A 19,320-nucleotide genomic window follows, 5' to 3' on the forward strand; every position below is an offset into this window, starting at 1 on the left:
CTCACAGAGTATCATTTTGGGAGTCGTCTCTTTGCTTCCTTTTTCTCCATGATCTCTTATGTCTAAAGAGTCCCTGAGTTCTACCTGCTTTAAACACTTCTTTGCTTCTCCAGTTCATCCCTTCTCCTCTCTTCCTGAGGCCACTGTTCTAGATCAGGTGCCAGATAGCATTCTTATCTGTGCCAGATATTCTAACTGATCTCCGCGATGCAGGCTTGGCCTTTTCTTCACAATTGACTGTCTTATTTTAAGTGAAATATGACTGTGTCCCTCCTTAAAACCTTTTAAAACTTGTCAGCCACAGGTTCAAGTACAAGGTTCTTAACATTATAGCTTTAACTAATTCTTACTCACCTGTTGAAGCTCTACACAGTACCTCCTCTAGGAGTTCTTGACCACCCCACCATAGTTTAGGTATTATTTTTCTGTATAGTAAGCAACTCCAAACCTGGAGTTAACATTACCTTTTGAGAAAGAAGTGAAGAAAACTAACTGGTACATGGGTAAAATTTCCTCCTACCTAAGAAGAGTGTAGTGACAGGTGAAGTCTAAGTGTTGTAAAAGGTTTAAAGTTCCATTGCAGTAAAGCTTAAAAAAAGAATGTGCACTTTGAGAGGGAGGGTGGTTTATCATGGTAACATACAGAAAAGCTGCGAGTCAGAAGACTGAAACTGGCAGTGCCATTCCAAGCATTATTGGGGGTTTGCTCATCCCTACTGCCCAGTCCTTGCTTATCCCTGTTGTGTAGGTGGATGTGTCAGACTGCTGATGCCTGATACCGTTAAACATTTTAATCACAGTTAAATCCCTTTGCTCACCACACAATGATCTGGCCAAAATTTAGTAGATGATTGTTTGCTTTATAGGAAGAAAAGCTGCTGTTTGTTCTCTTAGCCATTAAATTTATAACTGAACAAACTGGATTTATATACCAGTTTTTTCGTGACTTACACTGCAGTCACTATGATATGGTGCCTTGTAACACTTCTTGGCAGCTATTCAGCCAACTTCTCTGGTGACACCTTCCACCACGACATGCAACTCTTTATGCCTTCTTTGTTCAGATGGCTTGTGCAAACATTTTTCCTCAGGCTTCTAAAAATGTTAATATTTAAATGAGAAGCCCGTGCACCGCGGCATGTGGGATCTTCCCAGACCAGGGCTCGAACCCATGTCCCCTGCACTGGTAGGCGGATTCTTAACCACTGCACCACCAGGGAAGCCCAACATACATGTTTTAATAGTTACTTTTAGTCCATTTTTATAAACCTGTAGAACTTAATTACAGTTATGCTACATTTATTTTGGATATTTTTCTTGTTTGGGGATTTTTTTTTGAAGAAGAGTATTATGGATTTCCATGTTATTGTACAATTAATTTATAGAGTTGATTTCTTTGAAATAAATTCTCGCCTAGCTGTAACAATCCTCCTCTTTCCCAAATTAATTTCTACAAAATTGGTTCATGCCAAAGGTTTCTCTATTAAGTATTTGCTATTAAATATGACTGTTTTTCTTTTAAATAGTTTTATTTTAAAGGCAGTACCATTACTCAACAAAATCTCCTACCCTTCCCCAAATGTAGATTGTCTGTTCGGCTGCTGCCGAAGCCCTGCATTGTTTTTTGTTGGAAGTGTGAGCTGAAGGGGACAGACATTCCTACTCCTTAGCGGAAGCACTAAGCTGCAATCTGCCCTTGTTGTGTTATTAATGGCACAATGTTTTCATGTTGTAGATGGCTGAGTGCTAGCAAGGAAAATTCAGGACCATGATGGCTCAGTTTCCCACAGCTATGAATGGTAAGTGGCTTCGTGCTTGTGGCAAGAGAAAGAGGTTATGAGATTTTTTTTCTTTGGTAGAGGTTATAAAATTTCCATTTAGATATTTTTCTTAAACTTATAAATGAAAAACTTAAAGTATTCTTGTTGAAAGTATTTAGATAGTTTATTTCAGAATACTGCATGTATCTTCTATTAGAATATTATGCAGTAAATCCCACGGCTCAGTATAAGCATGTTCTGTAGTATCATCTGGAATGTGGTGCTTGCCTTTGAGCAGTTAAGAATAAACTAAACAAACATTGTGTTTAATTTGTAAAACTGGAGGACAAAAAGCTTAGTGCCATAAGTGGAGAATATTAAAGGTGTTTTTGATAGCATGAGATGATTGTAAACTGATTAAACCAGTAAATATTCAATTATTAATATATATATAAAATTGGTTCATTTTCCCTTTTATAAAGGATGATGTATGCCTATACCCAATTGTTTAATAGGAAACATATTAGAGGAAAATGTTTAGGTAATTTCAATAATAAAAAGTTTTTAAAGTTTTTTTTCCTGATTATAGCTTTATTTCCCAGATACACATTAATTACCCTTAATAGGTCGTCTTACTGTGTATGTTATTTATAATTGAGAAAATGCATTATTATTATTTTTTTTTTGCGGTGCACGGGCCTCTCACTGTTGTGGCCTCTCCCGTTGCGGAGCACAGGCTCCGGACGCGCAGGCTCAGCAGCCATGGCTCACGGGCCCAGCTGCTCCGCAGCATGTGGGATCTTCCTGGACCGGGGCACGAACCCGTGTCCCCTGCATTGGCAGGCGGACTCTCAACCACTGTACCACCAGGGAAGCCCGAGAAAATGCATTATATTTTTTAAATCACTAAACAAATCAAAGATGCTGAGTTCTTAATTTTGAGGTAAATTTTATTAGCTAATTAAAAATATAAAGAAATAGAGGGTCCAGTCAGTAATCTTTAACACTTGAATTGAAAACCATAATAGAAAAGAACACTAGAAAGAAAAAAAGAGGAAAAAATCACCAATAATTCCACCACCTTCACAAAGGGATTGTGTTAATGTTACCATCTAGTATTTGATCAATTACATTAAAAAAAAAAAGTGTTCTCACTCATAGGGCAAGATTAGTACATTGTTTTTTTGTTGCTGTGTTTTAAAATAAATTAATTAATTTGTTTTTGCCATTGCTGGGTCTTCGTTGCGGTGCGCAGGATTCACATTGTGGTGGCTTTTCTTGTTGCGGAGTATGGGCTCTAGGCGAGCAGGCTTCAGTAGTTGTGGCATGTGGGTTCAGTAGTTGTGGCATGTGGGTTCAGTAGTTGTAGCTCGTGGGCTCTAGAACACAGGCTCAGTAGTGTGGTGCACGGGCTTAGATGCTCTGCAGCACGTGGGATCTTCCTGGACCAGGGCTCGAACCTGTGTCCCCTGCATTGGCAGGCGGATTCGGTTTTTTATTTATTTATTTATTTATTTTTTACATCTTTATTGGAGTATAATTGCTTTACAATGGTGTGTTAGTTTCTGCTTTATAACAAAGTGAATCAGTTATACATATGTTCCCATATCTCTTCCCTCTTGCGTCTCCCTCCCTCCCACCCTCCCTATCCGACCCCTCCAGGCGGTCACAAAGCACTGAGCTGATCTCCCTGTGCTATGCTGCTGCTTCACACTAGCTATCTACCTTACGTTTGGTAGTGTATATATGTCCATGTCTCTCTCGCTTTGTCACAGCTTACCCTTCCCCCTCCCCATATCCTCAAGTCCATTCTCTAGTAGGTCTGTGTCTTTATTCCTATCTTACCCCTAGGTTCTTCATGACATTTTTTTCCCTTAAATTCCATATATATGTGTTAGCATACGGTATTTGTCTTTCTCTTTCTGACTTACTTCACTCTGTATGACAGACTCTAGGTCTATCCACCTCATTACAAATAGCTCAATTTTGTTTCTTTTTATGGCTGAGTAATATTCCATTGTATATATGTGCCACATCTTCATTATCCATTCATCTGATGATGGACACTTAGGTTGTTTCCATCTCCAGGCTATTGTAAATAGAGCTGCAATGAACATTTTGGTACATGACTCTTTTTGAATTATGGTTTTCTCAGGGTATATGCCCAGTAGTGGGATTACTGGGTCATATGGTAGTTCTATTTGTAGTTTTTTAAGGAACCTCCATACTGTTCTCCATAGTGGCTGTACCAATTCACATTCCCACCAGCAGTGCAAGAGTGTTGCCTTTTCTCCACACCCTCTCCAGCATTTATTGTTTCTAGATTTTTTGATGATGGCCATTCTGACTGGTGTGAGATGATATCTCACGGTAGTTTTGATTTCCATTTCCCTAATGATTAATGATGTTGAGCATTCTTTCATGTGTTTGTTGGCAGTCTGTATATCTTCTTTGGAGAAATGTCTGTTTAGGTCTTCTGCCCATTTTTGGATTGGGTTGTTTGTTTTTTTGTTATTAAGCTGCATGAGCTGCTTGTAAATTTTGGAGATTAATGCTTTGTCAGTTGCTTCATTTGCAAATATTTTCTCCCATTCTGAGGGTTGTCTTTTGGTGTTGTTTATGGTTTCCTTTGCTGTGCAGAAGCTTTGCAGTTTCATTAGGTCCCATTTGTTTATTTTTGTTTTTATTTCCATTTCTCTAGGAGATGGGTCAAAAAGGATCTTGCTGTGATTTATGTCATAGAGAGCTCTGCCTATGTTTTCCTCTAAGAGTTTGATAGTTTCTGGCCTTACATTTATGTCTTTAATCCATTTTGAGCTTATTTTTGTGTATGGTGTTAGGGAGTGAGCTAATCTCATACTTTTACATGTAGCTGTCCAGTTTTCCCAGCACCACTTATTGAAGAGGCTGTCCTTTCTCCACTGTACATTCCTGCCTCCTTTATCAAAGATAAGGTGACCATATGTGCGTGGGTTTATCTCTGGGCTTTCTATCCTGTTGCATTGATCTATATTTCTGTTTTTGTGCCAGTACCATACTGTCTTGATTACTGTAGCTCTGTAGTATAGTCTGAAGCCAGGGAGCCTGATTCCTCCAGCTCCGTTTTTCATTCTCAAGATTGCTTTGGCTATTCAGGGTCTTTGGTGTTTCCATACAAATTGTGAAATTTTTTGTTCTATTTCTGTAAAAAATGCCATTGGAAATTTGATATGGATTGCATTGAATCTGTAGATTGCTTTGGGTAGTATAGTCATTTTCACAATATTGATTCTTATAATCCAAGAACATGGTATATCTCTCCATCTATTTGTATCATCTTTAATTTCTTTCCTCAGTGTCTTATAGTTTTCTGCATACAAGTCTTTTGTCTCCCTAGGTAGGTTTATTCCTAGGTATTTTATTCTTTTTTGTTGCAGTGGTAAATGGGAGTGTTTCCTTAATTTCTCTTTCAGATTTTTCATCGTTAGTATATAGGAATGCAGGAGATTTCTGTGCATTAATTTTGTATCCTGTTACTTTACCAAATTCATTGATTAGCTCTAGTAGTTTTCTGGTAGCATCTTTAGGATTCTCTATGTATAGTATCATGTCCTTTGCAAACAGTGACAGTTTTACTTCTTCTTTTCCAATTTGTATTCCTTTTATTTCTTTTTCTTCTCTGATTGCTGTGGCTAGGACTTCCAAAACTATGTTGAATAATAGTAGCAAGAGTGGACATCCTTGGCTTGTTCCTGATCTTAGAGGAAATGCTTTCAGTTTTTCACCATTGAGAATGATGTTTGCTGTGGGTTTGTCATATATGGCCGTTATTATGTTGAGGTAGGTTCCCTCTATGTCTACTTTCTGGAGAGTTTTTATCATAAATGGGTGTTGAATTTTGTCAGAAGCTTTTTCTGCATCTATTGAGATGATCATAAGGTTTTTCTTCTTCAGTTTGTTAATATGGTGTATCACGTTGATTGATTTGTGTATATTGAAGAATCCTTGCATCCCTGGGATAAATCCCACTTGATCGTGGTGTATGATCTTTTTAATGTATTGTTGGATTCTGTTTGCTAGTATTTTGTTGAGGATTTTTGCAACTATATTCTTCAGTGATATTGGTCTGTAATTTTCTTTTTTTGTAGTATCTTTATCTGGTTTTGTTATCAGGGTGATGGTGGCCTCACATAATGAGTTTGGGAGTGTTCCTTCCTCCGCAGTTTTTGGAAGAGTTTGAGAAGGACGGGTGTTAGCTCTTCTCTAAATGTTTGATAGAATTCACCTGTGAAGCCATCCTGTCCTGGACTTTTGTTTGTTGGAAGATTTTCAATCACAGTTTCAATTTCATTACATGTGATTGGTCTGTTCATATTTTCTATTTCTTCCTGGTTCAGTCTTGGAAGGTTATACCTTTCTAAGAATTTGTCCATTTCTTCCAGGTTGTCCATTTTATTGGCATAGAGTTGCTTGTAGTAGTCTCTTAGGATGCTTTGTATTTCTGTGGTGTCTGTTGTAACTTCTCCTTTTTCATTTCTAATTTTATTGATTTGAGTCCTCTCTCTCTTTTTCTTGATGAGTCTGGCTAATGGTTTATCAATTTTGTTTATCTTCTCAAAGAACCAGCTTTTAGTTTTATTGATCTTTGCTATTTTCTTTGTTTCTATTTCATTTATTTCTGCTCTGATCTTTATGATTTCTTTTCTTCTACTAACTTTGGGTTTTGTTTCTTCTTCTTTCTCTAGTTCGTTTAGGTGTAAGTTTAGATTGTTTATTTGAGATTTTTCTTGTTTCTTGAGGTAGGCTTGTATAGCTTTCAACTTCCCTTTTAGAACTACTTTTGCTGCATCTCATAGGTTTTGGATGGCCATGTTTTCGTTGTAATTTGTCTCCATTCTTTTTCCAAGGTCCTGGATCATCTTCACTATCATTATTCTGAAACCTTTTTCTGGAAGGTTGCCTATCTCCACTTCATTTATTTGTTTTTCTGGGGTTTTGTCTTGTTCCTTCATCTGGTACAAAGTCCTCTGCCTTTTCATCTTGTCTATCTTTCTGTGAATGTGGTTTTCCTTCCACAGGCTGCAGAATTGTCAGTTTCTTTAAACTTCTGAAGAATTGACAGCTAATGCAGACTGTAGTACTTAGGAGGTACTTATCCTCCTACTTAGTTTATAAAATATTGAAGATAATCGTGTATATATCTAATTTAAGTCCAATTCAAGGTTTAAGATCTTATTGAAATAAGCATCCATGTATAGCACAGAGCCTTCAAAAGCAGTGTTTGCTCCTTTAGTAAATTCTCAGTTATTGATTGGGTTAAAATTTTTTCATGCCCAGTACCATTGGAACTTGTCTCTAAGTGCCCTCCCTACACCAGGCTGTTTGTCTAAATACTTCTGACATAGTCTTCAAATTTTGCCATGTCTACTTTATCATCCTGAGACTAACCACAGACATTTTAGACTTTTTTGGTTCTTAGAGCTGTGTTGTCTAATATAGTAGCCATTAGCTACATGTGACTATTTAAATTTATATTTACATTAATAAAAATAAAATTTAAATTAATAAAAGTTAAGTAAAGTAAAAAATTCAGTTGCTCAGTCACACAGCCACATTTCAAGTGCTCAAAGCCATGTATGGCTAGTGACTACTGTGTTGGACAATGCACATACATCTCAGAAAGCTCTGTTGAACAGATATTCTTTTCTTAGTCTGTTTGCTTCGCCTCCCATCTCCTTAACAAAACTAAAAAAGATCATTGCATTGTATTTTTAACCATTTGTGATTTTTACTTCTGACGTCTTCTGCACCAGCAGAATCATCCTTGCCAAAGCCTTCCTTAATCATGGTAGGTTTGCTTTCTGCTTTTCAAAAATTTAATGAAATTTTAAATACACAGGGCATGATATATGAGCCATAAGGTGATAGGCAAGAGGCCACTTCAGATACATGTTGCTACCATTTCATATTGTAGTGTAATGTGGGTTGTTTCAGCCTCAAAATTGTGGAGGTACTAAAGACTGGTTATGTGAGTACGAAGTGCTGAAGCCCATGACAGTGGCTCTGCCTAAAATGTGGAAGAGAGAAGGGAGAAGGAGAGAAAAGCAACAGCTAGTGGCTTTAGGAGGAAAAAAATACCATTTTTAATTTTAGAGCTTTATTACCTTTTTAGAATTTTAGAGCTTGTTACTGTTTTCAACTGTGTAATTAAGAAATTTTTGTTAAGCATTGGACCTGTAGAATCAGCTGTAGTGTTGTACTGCACATATAACCACCCAAGCATTTATTACTCAGGTCCCTACAGTTGAGACTTCAGTTCTATCTAGACCAGTATTCCAGTTGTGTTTTAGAGATTTAAGTTAGTACTGGGTCAATATATATCATTTGACTCTTACTTTGAATTGGAGAAATGTACCAATGAAGACTATTTCTGATATCATTTAATTTTTATAGCATACAAGTGGGATATAACCTTTCTGAATCATGTATGTTCAGAACTATGTGTTAGAATACTGCTGTGCCACTACCCAGCTATGCAGCTTAACCATGTGGAACTTATTTGTGTGTGTGTGTATGAACATATGCATATGTATGTATATCTATATATGTAAAACAGGGATGACACTACTTATTGCATGGGATCTAGCATACTGTGGATGTTCTGTAAACCTGTATTTTTCCTGCTACATAGACAATAAGAACATATTTGACAGAGCCAGTAGATGAGACTAAGCGACAGAAATCTTTATGAAAATACCACATTCTCAATTTAGTGATGAATTGGGGGGCAGTGGATAGAATTGTAATAGATTTCTAAGGTGATCATCAGACAATGTAAAAGATTTTAGATCTTTAAGGAAATATTGAAAACATCAACCCCAAAACTTAGGTTTTCCTGCCTTTCTATAAGACTTATGAATAAATGTAGATTAACCTTAGGATATATTTTACTTGAAGTTCAAAATAATAGACTGTTGGCTCTTTAAAAGGTTCTGTTAGTATATATTCTAAATAAGAAAGCTAGAATTGGATCAACTATTTTAAAATTGGCTTTGAATTACATATATTTCATAGTTTTCTTATTTCTATGTGACTTTTCCTTTCTGTAAAATTCTAGTGCGTTAATAACATGTTTTAATATGGTCATCTTTGGGGAAGTGTTCAGAATTGAAGATTATTTGAATACTACTTAAAAATTATTCTCATATGACTTAGGACATTTTAATTCTGTTAGTAACATTAATCATGATAATATTTAATCATGATTGTTGTGTGTGACTCTCTTGGCTTGTGGTGTCCCTTAAATATTAGAAAGTCTCTGAGCTTATTTAAGGGGGTCGTTTTATTTTTGTACCACTCGTCCTTACACACATTGGTGCCCTGTAAATGTTTGTTGAATGAATGTACAATATATGAAGGTGTCAAGGTTGCTGGTTGGAGTCACGAAGAACTAAGCAGTAAGCATTATCAGATAGGGTGAGCTGGCGACTGCAAAAACAGGTACCCAAAGAAAGGTGAGGAGATAGTAGTATATAAGAAAGTGTTATAATGTGATAAGGATTGACACAGATTCCCTTCTGCTGAAACAGACTTCTCTGTAGTCTTAGGATAGCAGTCTGTCACTGCCTGGGGATGATGTATGTTAGAGCAGCTCAAGCTTCCCCAACCAGACTGTTCAGACTTAAAATAGTCGTAAGGTTTCTGACTAAAAGGCCTCACTTTCAGTATTTTCTGGCAAGAGTACCTTTATCACAAGAAAAGCCTGAGAAAGATTTTAATGCTCTGCCTTCTCCTTAATTATGTTGTTCCCTGGGATTGGGTTGAGTAAGGAAACTGATTTATTTAGCACTCTCCATGTGACAGGCATGTGTTAGAGGCTTTATATTTTTGTTTTAAGTTGGGTTTATTGAGATATAATTCACCCCTTTTTAATACAGTTTGATGAGTTTTGACAAATGTATATAGCCGTGTAGATTGGGATATGGAACATTTCCATCACCTAAAATTTTCCTTTGTCCCTTCACCTTACCCTTAGCTACTGGCAACCACTGATCAGATTTCTGTCTCTATAGTTTTGTCTTTCCAGAATATTATATAAATGAAATACACAATAGGTAGCCTTTTGTATCTTTGTGGCTTCTTTCACTTAACAGAATACTTTTGTGATTCATCCATGGCGTTGCATATATTTCTCTTTCTTGCCAAGTAGTATTCCATTGTATAAATGTATACCACAATTTGTTTACCCATTCATCTGCAAAAGGCATTTGGGTTACTTCCAGGTTTTGGAACTTTAGACATAATGTCTAAACCTGCTATAACCATCAAATGACAGATTTTTATCTGGAAATAGGTCTTTATTTCTCTTGAGTAAATCCCCAAGGGTTATTGTTGGGGTGTTATTATGGTAAATGTATATTTAACTTCATAAGAAGTTGCCAGACTTTTCCAAATTATCTCTTTGCCTTCCCACCAGCAATGTGTGAGAGTTTTGGTTGCCCAGCATCTTTGCCAGCATTTTTTTTTTTAATTCCAGACATTCTAATAGGCATGTAGTGATATCTTATTGTGGTTTTTGTATTCACTTCCCTGATGATCAGTGTCATTGAACATCTTGTCGTATGCTTATTTGCCATCTGTGTATCGTTTGATGTGTCTATTCAGATCTTTTGCGCATTTTTGAAAGCAGGGATTGTCTTCTTATTGAGTCGAATCTGTAGTTCTTTAGATATGCTGCATATGTGTCCTTTATCACATATGTTTTGCAGATATTTCCTCCTAGTCTGTAGCTTGTCTTTTCATTTTCTTAACACTGCCTTTATGAGAGCAGAGGTTTTAGATTTTGATGAAGTTCAATTTATCAAAAAATTTTTAATGGTTTGTGCCATTTGTGTCCTAAAAAGTCTTGCCTTAACCAGAGTCACAGAGAGTTTCTTCTTTGCTTTCTTCAGGAAGTTTCATAATTTAGCCCTTACATGTACATTAGATATGATCCATTTAGAGTTAATTTTTGTATATGGTACAAGTTTGAGATTCTTTTTTTTTAAATGGATGTCCAGTTCTTTAAGCATAATTTGTTGAAAAGACTATTCTTTCCCCAGTGAATTATCTTGATATTTTTGTTGAAATCAACTGACAACATATCTGTAGGTCTGTTTCTTTTTAATTATCATCAAGGTGCAGATTAAGACCCTTAATTAAGCCTGCATGGATTCCAATCCCGCCTTTAACATTTGCCGACTTTGTTACCTTGGACAAATTATTTAATCTCGCCATGCCTCTGTTTTCTCCTCTGAAAAACAGTGATAGTAATAATAGTTACCTCATAGAATTCTTGTGAGACTTAATAGAAACAATACATGTAAAACTCTTAAGAAAAGTACCTGACACATGGTAAGTTTTGTTAAATGTTAGCTATTGTTATTTTGTCAGTCTAATAGATAAAAAATGATATTTAGTGTTTTTTAGTGTGGATATGTTACATATTACGTGTAGTATTTACAACAACCCTGAGGAGTTAGGTAATACTCTTGTTTATAGAGGTGGCAATCAAGGTACAGAGAATGTGAGCATCTTATCTATGTACACTGGGAGACAGTGTAGTGTAGAGAGTTCAGGCTACCTAGGTTCTAATCTCAGTTCTGCCACTTGTTAGTTGTGTGACCTTGAGCAAGTTCCTTTACCACGATGAGTTTTGGTTTCCTCATCTGTAAAATGCGGGTAATAGTGTAGTACCTTATATATAAGGTAGTGGTGGCAGTCGGTGAGTTACTGTATTTGAAGTCCCTGACCGATAGGGCTCAATAAAGGTGAGTTGCTTCCATCTTTGTAATCCTTTTTGTTGTGGTCATTATTTTTTTATCATCAGCATCATTTTTCCAAAGTCATACAGTATTAAATCAGTTCTGTAGCCACACTACTTGCCTTCCTAGTCACAGGATTCATGATTGGTTAATTTATTTCATGATAAACTAATAAAGTAGGGGTTTCTTTACCATGTGTATGGTATTTATTTTAAAAGTGTGTAGGTTTAGCTATTTTAGGTCTTTAGTTCTTCAGTACATCTGTTCTTTCCTTCCTCCCCCCCCCCACTAACCCCACCCCCAATGCAAGGCTTATGGGGATCTTAGTTCCCGGACCAGGGACTAAACCAGGGCCACCGCAGTGGAAGCACCAAGTCCTAACCACTGGACTGCGAGGAAATTCCCTGTTTCTTTATTTTTAACTCTAATCTTAAATCTTGTCTTTAAGAGAGGATGTTTATAGATTTTTTTTAAAAAATCCACTCATTTAAGGCTTAGAAATATTAAATCCATCTAGTGTTTAAAATTATAGTGGGCAGGGCTTCCCTGGTGGCGCAGTGGTTGAGAGTCCGCCTGCCGATGCAGGGGACATGGGTTCGTGCCCCAGTCCGGGAAGATCCCACATGCCGTGGAGCGGCTGGGTCCGTGAGCCATGGCCGGTGAGCCTGCGCGTCCGGAGCCTGTGCTCCGCAACGGGAGAGGCCACAACAGTGAGAAGCCCGCGTAGCACCAAAAAAAAACAAAAAAAATTATAGTGGGCACCTATATTTCAGTGATATGCATTCCTGTAAACAACTTTGTAAGGCAAATTTTTATGGACTATAGTCAGCAAATATGTTTTAGTTTACATACCTAAACATACTTGGTTTCTTGTTGGTAGAAGCTGAGTAAACTGAAAAGGTAATCAGAAATGAAGTATAGGTGATTATTAGCCATGTTGAATATATAGCTTTAAAGACCTCCACAGAAAGCTGATATAACTATATGTGAAGGATGGACAACAGAAAGATTTGTAAATGACTCTTGTCTTTCCCCAAGTCCTGATCTTACCTCTCTGCTTTTTCTGTACTCCAATTTTTCCAGACATTTTTAAGTGTTTGTGCTGGGTACTCTGCCAGTTCTGAGCATAGAAAGATAAACACACAAAGCTCTTGTCCTCCAAGGGCTCATAGTCTGGTAGAACAGATGGATAGCAAACAATTACAGAACCTTTTTAAGTGCTCTATAGAAGCATGGAGAAGTCTCTTGAGAATCTAGGGGAGGAAGCAATTAATTTGACCTGCAGGTGTCAGGGACCTCCTGGAGAAAGTGACACCTGTCCTGGACCTTGAAAGAGAAAGTTTGAAATGGAAGACGCTGATATGAATGGCAGTCCAAGTAAAGGGAACATATGTCATGGGATGAGAAAGAGGATGTTATGTATATGGCGTTTGTAAGAATTTACTTTTCTGAGATAGGGATACACTACCAGCATTCTTGTTGTTCTTGGTTTTTGTTTTGTATAGATTTCTTTCTTGTTAAATAGTAAATAATAGTATCACGATTAACATTTTTCTACATATTTTTTATATAATCAGTGTTCAAAAATTTTTTTATTTTTGGCCATGCTGTGCAGCTTGCAGGATCTTAGTTCCCCCACCAGGGATCAAACCTGGGCCCTCTGTGCTAGAAGCATGGAGTCCTAACCACTGGACCACCAGGGAATTCCCCCCCCCCAATGTTTTAAGATACATTATTCCAAGGGAAAATTTGGTTACTCTGACATGTAAAAGAGACACATATTTTTATATTCAAATGTAAATTTATATGTATCTCCTTTACATTTTGTTGCTGGTCTTTTTTATTTTATTTTATTTTTTTTTGCGGTACGCGGACCTTTCACTGTTGTGGCCTCTCCTGTTGCGGAGCACAGGCTCCAGACGCGCAGGCTCAGCAGCCATGGCTCACGGGCCCAGCCGCTCCACGGCATGTGGGATCTTCCTGGACCGGGGCACGAACCCGTGTCCCCTGCATCGGCAGGCGGACTCTCAACCACTGCGCCACCAGGGAAGCCCCTGCTGGTCATTTTTAAATTACAAAAATAATACTGCTAAAGTAAAATAAATATCAAAGTAGTCAGGGAGGCAATGTGGTGTAATAGTTAAGAGCAGAAACTTTGGACTTATACTCTAAAGTACAGGAAGATTCTAGCTAAAAATTGAATCAGCTATATGGTGTTAGGCCAGTTATTTAACTTCCCTAGCTTTGTTTTTTTCATCTGTAACTTCTGTAAACCTTGTTCACGGAACTGTTGTAAATATTAATATGCTTAGCATGGTTGCTGGTATAAAGTAATAGTAAATAGTAGTTGCTTCTTCTACTAAGTACTACTATTACTCTGCTAATGTTGTTGGACTTTAAAAGCAAATGATAAGAGAGGGAAGGTTGTTTCTCTGAGATGGTCAAGAGTTGAGAGAACAGTAGGGTAAAGGGGATTAAAAAAAGATCTGCGTATATCTCTATGAGAAAAAGTAAGAAGAGATTAACTCATCTTTTAACAGGATAGAATTGCAGGATGCCTGTGGCATCCTTAGGAGAAACAGACCACATAATTCACTTTGACAGCCACCAGTTGTTGCCTTTGGACAGCATTATTTGCTAGTTGTCCTGAGTTGGCTGGAAGGGTAGAGGTGGAGCAGAATATTCTGCGGAGTGATAGAAAGAAGAGGAGGCAAGGTGCAAACCTGGTTTGTATAGGACAGTGTTTCCCCACCCTGGCTGCACAAAAGAATCACCTGGAGAGCTTTTTAAAAATTGTGAAGCTTGTGCCTCATTCCCCAGAGATTCTGCTTTACTTGGTCTGCTGGAATAGGTTTTGTCTCCTAAAGCTCCCCAGGTGATTCAGCCAGGGGTTGCATATCTCTGGTGTAGGACATTGGCTAGTCAAGTATTGCCTGCTACGTACTTTATACTTTTGAAATCACCTTTACATACACCATTCTTACAACAAGTCCTAGGTAAGGAAACAAAGGGTGAGGAAGTTTAAAGGCCTGCTCAAGTCACAAAACTGGTTAGCACACAGGAGCAGAATCTCCACTGTGTTCCTTTATGCTCCACTGCTGCCATTTAGCTATGAAAGGAAGAGGGTGGAGATGTATTTGGGGGTAGTGAGTTGAGACTGGGTCTCATGTTCAGAGCAAATGGAAAGGATCATAAAATCATTGTTTGTTTTTCATGGCTTAAGAGACCCTCAGACATTTTCAGATTTAGTAGACCATTGTCTGTTTTAACACCTCTGGTAACAAAAGAGTAATTTCTGGTGGGGTTGATTCCCTCTTCATACAGTCCTAACTTTCTTCAAAATGGTGGTCCTTTTCCTAATTCATGTATGGAAGGCAAATAACCACTTCGTATTCTGCATAACAACTTGTAGAAACACTTAGAGTTGCTACCATGTCTTCTTTAATCTTTTTTTTAAACTGAAGTATAGTTGATATACAATGTTGTGATAGTTTCTGGTGTACAACAAAGTGATTCAGTTATACATATATATATATATATACATATTCTTTTTCATTATGGTTTATTACACAATATTGAATATAGTTCCCTGTGCTATACAGTAGGACCTTGTTGTTTATTTTATATACAGTAGTTTGTATCTGCTAATCCCAAACTCCTAGTTTATCTCTCTCCCACCCTCTTTCCCCTTTGGTAACCATAAGTTTGTTTCCTGTTTCTGTTTCGTAAATAAGTTCATTTGTGTCATATTTTAGATTCCACATATAAGTGATATCATATGGTATTTGTCTTTCTCTTTCTGACTTACTTCACTTAGTATGATCATCTCTAGGTCCATGCATGTTGCTGCAAATGGCATTATTTCATTCTTTTTAATGGCTGAGTAGTATTCCGCTGTGTATACATACCACATCTTCTTTATCCATTCATCTCTCAGTGGACCTTTAGGTTGCTTCCATGTCTTGGCTGTTGTAAGTAGTGCTGCTATGAACATTGGGGTGCGAGTATCTTTTCGAATTATAGTTTTATCTGGATATATGCCCAGGAGTGGGATTGCTGGATCATATGGCAACTCTATTTTCAATTTTTTAAGGACCCTCCATATTGTTTTCCATAGTGGCTGCACTAATTTACATTCCTATCAAGAGTGTAGAAGGGTTCCCTTTTCTCCACATCCTCTCCAGCATTTATTTGTAGACTTTTTAATGATGGCCATTCTGACCAGTGTGAGGTGGTACCTCATTGTAGGTTTTTGATTTGCATTTCTCTAATAGTTAGCAATGTTGAGCATCTTTTCATGTGCCTATTGGCCATCTGTATGTCTTCTTTGGAGAAATGCCTATTTAGGTCTTCTGCCCATTTTTTGATTGGGTTATTTTTTATTACTGTATTGTATAAGCTGTTTGTATACTTTGGAAATGAAGCCCTTGTCATTTGTATCATTTGCAAATATTTTCTCCCAGTCCATAGGTTGTCTTTTCATTTTGTTTATGGTTTCCTTTGCTGTGCAAAAGCTTGTAAGTTTGACGAACTTATGGTTACCAGGGGGGATTGGTGGGAGGGAGGGATGGTTAGGGAGTTTGGGATTGACATGTACACACTACTATATTTAAAATGGGTAACCAACAAGAACCTACTGTATAGCACAGGGAACTCTGCTCAATATTACGTAACAACCTAAATGAGAAAAGAATTTGCAGAAGAATAGATACATGTATTTGTATAACTGAATCTCTGTACTGTACACCTGACACTAACACAACATTGTTAATCAACTATACTCCAATATAAAATAAAGAGTTTTTAAAAAGCTTATAAGTTTGATTAGGTCCCATTTGTTTATTTTTGCTTTTACTTATATTGCCTTGGGAGACTGACCTAAGAAAATACTGGTACAATTTATTTCAGAGGATGTTTTGCCTATGTTCTCTTCTAGGATTTTTATGGTGTCATCTTATATTTAAGTATTTAAGCAATTTGGAGTTTATTTTTGTGTGTGGTGTGAGGGCGTGTTCTAACTTCATTGATTTACATGCGGCTGTCCAGCTTTCCCAGCACCACTTGCTGGGAAGTGGTGCCTCCTTTGTCGAAGATTAATTGACCATAGGTGTGTGTCTATTTCTGGACTGTCTATTCTGTTCTGTTGATCCATGTGTCTGTTTTTGTGCCAATACCACACTGTTTTGATTACTGTAGCTTTGTAGTATTGTCTAAAGTCTGGGAGGGTTATGCCTCCAGCTTTGTTCTTTTTCCTCCGGATTGCTTTGGCAATTCTTGGTATTTTATGGTTCCATATAAATTTTAGGATTATTTGTTCTAGTTCTGTGGAAAATATCATGGGTAATTTGATCCCTGTCACCTTAAATCTGTAGATTGCTTTGGGTAGTATGGCCATTTTAACAATGTTAATTCTTCCAATCTAAGAGCATGGCATATCTTTCCATTTCTTTGAATCATCTTTAGTTTCCTTTATCAGTGTTTTAGTTCTTAGCATATAAGTCTTTCACCTCCTTCGTCAGGTTTATCCATAAGTATTTTTGTATTTTAGTGTGATTTTTAAAAGGGATATATATTTTTTTACTTTTTCTTCCTTAACCTTTGATTGATTATTCAGGCTTAATATCTTTAGTTCCTTAATTGCCTCATAGAATATTTCTAGGCCTCTCATACCACCTTCTTCTCTGGAGCTGCTTTGTTGTTCCTATTGAAATATGCACTCATAACTAAGTCTTGTTTCAAGATAGTGATTTAATTCTATGTTATTGGCCTTTCTCTTCCTGGATCCTATTTAAATTATCAAAGAGAACATAAAAAAAAAAATCCAAGGTAGCTTTAGGAAATCACGTCACCGTCGGTGTACCAAAAACTTTGAAAGTTTCTAGAAATTATGAAGCAGATTAGATTGGATTCAACATAGGCATAGGAGAGTCATGTTTGATAAATAAATGGACTGATGTTTTCAGTAGAGCTGTTGAGTAAAGGGGGCTGGAATGCAGGGTGGAACATGGGACTGATGGCAAATTGAAGGATTTCTATGACTCCAATGAAGTTGGAGCAGTTCTCCACAGAATTTAACCTCAAACTTTATGGATGCAAACAGTACTCTAAGAAGGGCATTTGTTACAGAAATAAGATAAAATTTCAATGAACTACCGAAAGACAAGTGAGGGCCAGCATGTTGGTCTGGAATGACTGGGGGCTATAGACAAATGGGAGTTTATACTTACAAGCTGGTTCCTCTGGGCATTAACTGGGTGCTCATGAGAAAGATGGAGGCTGTGCAAGAGACCAGAAAGAGCCCCCACCTCAGTTGCAGGCAGCTGTAGGCAGACAAACATGAAATACCATGCATTTCCTTGCATCTTTTTTTCCTATTAAGTAAAAACCTTAAGCCACTGAGAGTGGGTCAGTTAAAGACTCACCCCAAAGACACAGGCAGAGACACATTGCTGCTGGGGTAAGAGTAGAAGAAAAACCTGTCTACCCCTGAGCGTGGGGGAAGGAAACCTTGTGTCTAAGATTCTATATCAATACCAAGCAGAGGTATTACTCTTACTACTGGTGGTGGACCAGCAGGAAAGTGCTTCCCAAGACTAATCACAGATACAAGGAGAAGTTTGGATGCCCCAGGGTGGAGGGGCAGGAACAGAGAAATCCATACCCCTGGGACTCAGGTGCACATGGCCTGCCTGAGACTGAGTGGATGAGGATCAGATGGTAGTGAAAGCCATCTGGTTGGGGATGGCAGACTCAGAGTCACATAAATTTTAAGGTGCTTCCAGCAGTTTAGGAGAGCCACACCAGCGCATTGTCCTTAGGGAAGAAGGCTCCAGGGCCAGTTCTGAAAGAGAAAAGGTCATGCTTCTCCCACTCCCATACCTCTTGGGGTCTAAGGTATGTCTCTTCAGATGCCTGCTCGTTGCTCTCCACTGCCAAAAATCTCGATGTTCCATTTAGCTATAACTTCACTATCTTCTAGTGATCTAGAAGTGTTAGGTGCAAGAGGGACAGGGACATTTTTGTAAACCCTAACCAGAATTAACTTCGACTCCCCTAGGTCCCTTATTAGCTGAGCTGCCACCTGGAGGATGCACCAACCAGCTAAGAGGCGATGATGATCCCTTTCTTAGGGACAGCACATTCAGTGGCCAAACTGTCTGAGTTTAAGGAGTAAGGTGAACCAGGAGGAGGTTATGGAAGCAGAGTCAGACATCATCAGTGCATTGTTGAACAGCTTTTCTGATAAATGATTCATTAGCGTCAGTGCAAATAGTCTAGAAAGCTAAAAACATGACACAGATTACTTTCAAGGGCCGCAATAGTATGGACATGAGGGGCCGATTGGTAACCTGAAAAAGTGTCAGCAGCTTGAGGAACCACCAGTAGCCCTAGGGGGAGATCAAAAGTTTGATGTAGTCCATCTGCCAAGAGCCAAAAAAGGGCAGTGCCCTGTGCAGTGAGACCTCCCAGACAGGAATCATTAAGTCTGGCATGCAGTGGTATCCTCTGCATCAGAAACACAGGGTCAGACTTAATCAGAAGCTTGATTTCAGTCTAAATTAGAGAATGGACTCTTGCCATGGGTAGCTACATTAAGTGACCCAGACCATTCAATTAGCAATTAAAATTTGTTTTCAGTTTGCAGCCCCAAAGAGGCTACCTTTAATCTGTCAGTTGTAATTTTCCAAGTGGCAAACCAAACAGCTGGGCCACTGGCAACAGCCCAAGAATCTGAGTTCTGCCCACTGAAGAGAATGCTGTGTCTCCTTTTGGTTCTG

At 37.9% G+C, this 19,320-nt stretch overlaps 1 protein-coding gene across 12 annotated transcripts in view; it reads left to right on the plus strand.

The window, feature by feature from the left end:
* The window catches only part of ITSN2 (intersectin 2), a 158,936-nt gene that overhangs the window by 24,756 nt on the left and 114,860 nt on the right, over positions 1–19,320 (plus strand). For 9 of the 12 annotated variants that reach the window (XM_030858252.3, XM_060309812.2, XM_060309823.2 and 6 more), the window contains exon 2: positions 1,736–1,799. The exons of the other annotated variants lie outside the window; for them this stretch is intronic. In XM_030858252.3, the coding sequence (XP_030714112.1) occupies positions 1,769–1,799 (31 nt within the window). In that variant the 5' untranslated portion in view covers positions 1,736–1,768. The remainder of the gene's footprint in view (positions 1–1,735; positions 1,800–19,320) is intronic. 12 annotated transcript variants of the gene reach the window in all.

This window comes from Globicephala melas, chromosome 12 (assembly GCF_963455315.2).
Source record: "Globicephala melas chromosome 12, mGloMel1.2, whole genome shotgun sequence".
Taxonomy (NCBI): Eukaryota; Metazoa; Chordata; class Mammalia; order Artiodactyla; family Delphinidae; genus Globicephala; species Globicephala melas.